Source organism: Lactuca saligna, chromosome 1 (assembly GCF_052625555.1).
Source record: "Lactuca saligna cultivar CGN05327 chromosome 1, ASM5262555v1, whole genome shotgun sequence".
Lineage (NCBI taxonomy): Eukaryota > Viridiplantae > Streptophyta > Magnoliopsida > Asterales > Asteraceae > Lactuca > Lactuca saligna.
The window spans coordinates 2,250,721-2,256,545 of NC_136417.1; the positions used below are offsets into that span (position 1 = coordinate 2,250,721).

Below are 5,825 nucleotides of genomic sequence, written 5' to 3' on the forward strand. Positions count from 1 at the left end.
ATCAGCCGCGCGCAACAATCAGATTGTACCCCATGTTTGTGCAATTTGGAGTTCGGAGTCTGCGCGGCTGGGGGCTGGTCGCGCAACATTTGCGCGGGCACCCGCGCGCAACAATCAGAAAACACCCCATGTTGGTGTAATTTAGAACTCGGGACCTGTGCGGTTGGGATCGGTCGCGCAAAGTCTGCACGGGCACCCGCGCGAAAGTCAAAATTTTGGAAATTTTCAAACTTCACCAAAATCACTGGAAGGCTTCTATATGCTTATTTTTATGGCTAACTTCAAATGTAGAAACACCCAAAACTTCAAACGGACATTATTTATTTACATTGCATTTATTTAACGTCTTTGCCAAGACATAGTCCCGCTTCCATCAACTTTCGTAATTTGGTACTTCCAATGTTATGTTATCGAATTCTCCTGTATCAAAGCCTTCATAAAATGGTTTCAAGCGGTGCCCATTCACCTTGAATATTTGATTTGTTTCCATACTCTTGATTTCAACCGCACCATGATCAAACACTTTTATGACAATAAAAGGTCCGTGCCATCGAGATCGCAACTTTCCCGGGAATAGTTTTAAGCGTGAATGATAAAGAAGAACTTTTTGACCTGGAATAAAGTGTTTTCGAGTGATGTGCTTGTCATGAAACGCTTTCGTCTTATCTTTGTAGATGCTTGCGTTTTCGTAAGACTCGTTTCTCAACTCCTCAAGTTCTTGAAGTTGCATTTTTCGGTGCTTTCCACTTTCTTCTAGATTGAAATTGCACTTTTTAACCGCCCAATATGCCTTGTGTTCCAATTCCACCGGTAAATGACAAGATTTTCCATAGACAAGGCGGAATGGAGACATACCAATTGGAGTTTTGTAGGCGGTCCGATACGCCCATAAGGCATCTTCTAACTTTAAGCTCCAATCTTTTCGGGTAGTGTTAACGGTCTTTTCAAGAATTTGTTTGACTTCTCTGTTTGACACTTCGGCTTGGCCATTTGTTTGCGGATGATAAGCGGTTGATATCCGGTGTGTGACACCATATCTCTTTGTCATTGCTTCCATCATTTTATTGCAAAAATGAGTGCCCCTATCACTCACCAAGGCTCTCGGTACACCATACCTTGCGAAAATGTTTGACTTCAAGAAGTCAATAACAGTTTTTGAATCATCATGCCGTGTAGCCTTTGCTTCAACCCACTTTGAAACGTAATCAACTGCCAAGAGTATATAAGTATAACCAAACGAAACGGGGAAGGGACCCATGAAGTCGATTCCCCACACATCAAAGATTTCGCAAATAAGGATAGAACTTTGAATCATCTCATGCCTCATGGATATGGTACCCGTTCTTTGACATCTATCACAACTCTTGCAAAATAGATAGGTATCTCTTGACATTGTTGGCCAATAGATTCCGCATTCAAGCACCTTTCGCATGGTTTTGTTTTGACCAAAATGTCCCCCGCATGCATATTCATGGCAAAATTTCAAAATTGACTCGACCTCATTTTGATGAACACACCTCCGTATTAGTTGATCCGGGCAATGCTTCCAAAGATAAGGGTCGTCCCATACGTAGTATTTGGAATCACTCTTCAACTTGGCCTTTTGGTGCTTGGTAAAGGCGTGAGGAATTTCTTTAGTAACCAAGTAATTGACAATATCCGCATACCATGGAATGGAATTGGAGATATGGAAGAGGTGCTCATCCGGGAATTCATCAAGGATAGGAGAAGAAGAATCGCCAACATTCAACCGACTTAAATGATCCGCAACTAAGTTTTCGGCACCACTTTTATCCTTTATCTCAAGGTCGAATTCTTGTAAAAGAAGAATCCAACGAATCAACCGTGGTTTGGCATCTTTCTTGGTCATGAGATACTTTAATGCGGCATGGTCGGAATATACAATTACTTTTGTCCCAAGAAGGTATTGCCGGAATTTTTCCAAGGCGAATACAATGGCTAGAAGTTCCTTCTCAGTGGTGGAATAGTTGGCTTGAGCATTATCCAATGTTTTAGAAGCATAGTAGATGACATGTGATGCTTTGCCCTCTTTTTGACCTAAGACCGCTCCAATAGCAAAATTGTTTGCGTCACACATTATTTCAAATGGAGGCTCCCAATTTGGAGGTTGGATTATTGGTGCGGAAGTGAGCAAGTCTTTAAGTTTGTCAAAGGCTTCTTGGCATGCAACATTGAAGTCAAAGTCGATATCTTTTTGAAGGAGAAGGCACATTGGTCGCGTAATCTTGGAGAAATCTTTGATAAATCTTCTATAGAATCCCGCATGACCCAAGAAAGATCTCACTTCTCTAACACATGTTGGGTAAGGTAGGGTTTGGATGACATCAATTTTGGCTTTATCAACTTCAATGCCCTTTTTGGAGACGATGTGTCCCAAAATGATTCCTTGATTAACCATGAAGTGACATTTCTCAAAGTTTAACACCAACTTTTTCTCTATGCACCTTTTCAAAATCTTCTTAAGGTTACCCAAACATTCATCAAACGAATTCCCATACACGGTGAAATCATCCATAAACACTTCGATTATACTTTCAACATACTCGGAGAAGATACTCACCATGCATCTTTGGAATGTGGCGGGAGCATTGCATAATCCAAATGGCATCCGCTTGTAAGCAAATGTGCCAAAGGGGCATGTAAAAGTTGTTTTATCTTGATCTTCGGGGGCAACGGGTATTTGGTGAAAACCCGAGTATCCATCAAGGCAACAATAATGCGATTTCCCCGCCAATCGCTCGAGCATTTGATCAATGAAAGGAAGAGGGAAGTGATCTTTCCGCGTGCTTGAATTCAACTTTCTATAATCAATGCACACCCTCCATCCATTTTGAACTCGAGTTGGCACCGTTACACCTTTGTTATTCTCCACAACTGTGATTCCCGTTTTCTTGGGAACCACTTGCACCGGACTAACCCATTTGGAGTCGGAAATTGGATAAATCATATCTGCATCAAGTAGCTTGATTATCTCCTTCTTGACAACTTCCATCATGGGAGGGTTTAATCGTCGTTGAGCTTCCCTCCTAGGCTTGCAATCATCTTCCATGAGTATTTTGTGAGTGCATACATTAGGACTTATCCCTTTGATGTCCGCTATGGTCCATCCCATGGCTTCTTTATGCTCTTTCAAGACTTCAATCAATTGGTTTTCTTCAAAGTCTTTCAATTGAGAAGAGATAATCACCGGTAAAGTCTCATCTTGACCTAGATAAGCATATTTCACATGGATAGGTAAAGCTTTCAACTCAAGTGTGGGTGGTTGGATTATGGAAGGTGGCATCTTGATTGGAGAATGAGATAATGCAACTTGAGAAACATCCTTCTTTGTGGAATTAGTAATTTCTAAAGCTTTCACAATATTTTCGACTTCGGAATCCAATGTATACATATCCAAGGTATTCTTCAAACTTTCACCTTCAAGACTCATGTTAAGCACCATCTTCAAAAGATCCCCATTTGACAACTCGAATAATTGTTGGGTGATTGGCTCAATCACATCAACTCGATACAATGGAGATATATTACTAGGATATCTCATTGCGTCGAAGATGTTGAAGTGAATGGTCTCTCCATCAAACTCCATGGTGATCTTTCCATTGTGGACATCAATAATCGTGTGAGCGGTATTCATGAAGGGTCTTCCAAGGAGAATCATAGATGACTTGGAAGGAGTCTTTTCTTCAAGATCAATGACATAGAAATCCGTGGGAAATACTAGTTGATTAACTTGAACGAGTACATCCTCCAACATGCCTCTTGGAAATACACTTGACTTGTCCGCTAATTGAATAATGACTCCGGTTTCTTCCAAAGGTCCAACATTAAGAGATTGAAAAACCGAGTATGGCATGACGTTGATTGAGGCTCCAAGATCTAGCATGGCACTTTCAACATGTAAATCACCAATGGTACAAGGTATAGCAAACATTCCCGGGTCTTTGCATTTGGGTGGAATCTTCTTTTGGATGACCGCGGATACATTTTCATTTACTTGAATCTTCTCAGTTGTCTTGAATTTTCTCTTGTTGGTGCACAAATCCTTAAGAAATTTGGCGTAACGTGGGATTTGCTTAATGGCATCCAAGAGTGAAATGTTGAGTTGAACCTTGCGGAAAGTCTCGAGAAACGCTTGCTCTTCTTCTTGTTTCTCTGAGGAAGCCAAACGGGATGGAAAAGGTGGTAGTATGACCAATGGTTTGATGGATTTGTTGGAAGGGTCGGGTTGATCAACATTTGGCACAACCGGTTCTTTTGGAGGAATCACAACTTTTGGAGGGTCCACTATGATCACTTCATCTTCTTCTTCTCTTGAAACTCTTTTAGGTTGACTTTCTCCAAGTGTTTTCCCACTTCGTAAGGTAATGGCATTCACATTGGGGTTCTTCTCGGTTTGAGATGGAAGTTTTCCCCTTTGTTCTATCTTGTTGAGAGCGGTTGCCAAGTCTCCAATTTGTGCTTGAATGTTGCAGAAAGTATTCTTGGTTTCTTGTTGAAATTGGGTTTGACTTTGAGCAAGAGAAGTAACAAGTTCTTGAAGGCTCATTTGATGGTTACCACTTGATTGACCTTGTTGTGGAGGGTGTTGGTAATGTGGAGGGTTATAAGAATTTTGTGGATATGGAGGTTTTTGGGATTGGTATTGTGGATGTTGGGCTCTCATCAAAAGATTTGGTGGATTTTGCTTTGGTGGATAAGGGTTGTTTTGGGTATTCCTCCAATTGGGGTTGAAGTTATTTTGAAATCCCATGGGTCGTGGTTGACTTTGATATCCTCCCATTGCATTCACATCTTCCGGTTCACTTCCAAGTGTGGGGCACTTATCCGTATAATGACCCGTCATTGCACAAATACCGCATACCATCAATTGTTGACCACTTCCCACCACCATTTGACTTAACACATTAGTCAAATCCAAGAGCTTTGATTCCAAATGTTGAGTGTTGCTAACTTCACCAACCACTTGTGTAGAATTTCTCTTCATGTCATTTCGAGTCCCAAAATTCCGTTGATTTTGAGAAATGGTACCAAAAAGTAATTGGATCTCGTGAAGGGTTTTGTTGAAGATGTCACCACCACTTGAAGCATCAATCATCCTCCGATCTTTTTCGTTCATACCCTCATAAAATTGTTGAAGAAGTAGTTGTTCGGGTATATTGTGTTGAGGACAACTTGTACACAAATTGTTGAAGCGCTCCCAAAAATCATGAAATGTTTCATTTTCCCCTTGACGAATCCCCAAAATGTCACTTCGTTGGCTTGATATCCGGGAGGTGGGATAGAATTTGCTATTGAAGGCCTTGAGTAACTCTTCCCATGTGTGAATAGATCCCGGTGGTAAGTTGAATAACCACTCTCTAGCTTTGTCTTCCAAGGTGAGCGGGAATGCAGTTAACTTAAAATCATCCAATGTCACATTGTCGGGCAACATGCTAACACATATCATATGAAAGGACTTCAAATGCTTTTGAGGATCTTCTCTATCCAACCCATGGAACTTGGTAAGTTGATGGATGAAACTTGACTTCAATTCAATCCCTCGGCGGTTTGCGGGATAAACAATAGTAAGAGGTGTATGAGTAACATCCGTTTCCATCATTTGTCTAAGTGTCAACTCTTGAGGAGGATTGGGTGGATTAGGTGGATTGGGATATTGTTGCAAGTAATTGGGTGGTTGTTGGTAAGGTGGATATGGGTATTGTTGGGGATTGTAGATTGGTGGTGGATAAGGTTGGTAGTTAGGGTATTGGTTGTAAGGAGGTTGTTGTTGTGGGTACATTGGGTTTTGGTACATTGGAGGGGGT

At 41.2% G+C, this 5,825-nt stretch overlaps 1 protein-coding gene across 1 annotated transcript; it reads right to left on the bottom strand.

Moving 5' to 3' along the window:
• Window positions 1–373: 373 nt before the first annotated feature.
• LOC145047480 (uncharacterized) lies at window positions 374–5,137 on the bottom strand. Its single transcript, XM_078995757.1, has 3 exons — window positions 4,012–5,137; window positions 1,501–3,072; window positions 374–996 (listed from the first exon to the last, which is right to left on the bottom strand). Exons 1-3 carry the CDS (start codon window positions 5,135–5,137, stop codon window positions 374–376), a joined length of 3,321 nt encoding a protein of 1,106 aa, XP_078851883.1.
• Window positions 5,138–5,825: the final 688 nt, after the last annotated feature.

Coding starts and splice junctions, on each gene's coding strand:
- LOC145047480 (XM_078995757.1), bottom strand. CDS start 5,137: ATGAACGAAAAAGATCGGAGGATGATTGATGCTTCAAGTGGTGGTGAC. Junction 3,073..4,011: donor AACTGAGAAGATTCAAGTAA/ATGAAAATGTAT, acceptor CTCACAAAATAC/TCATGGAAGATGATTGCAAG. Junction 997..1,500: donor GAGGTGTGTTCATCAAAATG/AGGTCGAGTCAA, acceptor CTTATCATCCGC/AAACAAATGGCCAAGCCGAA.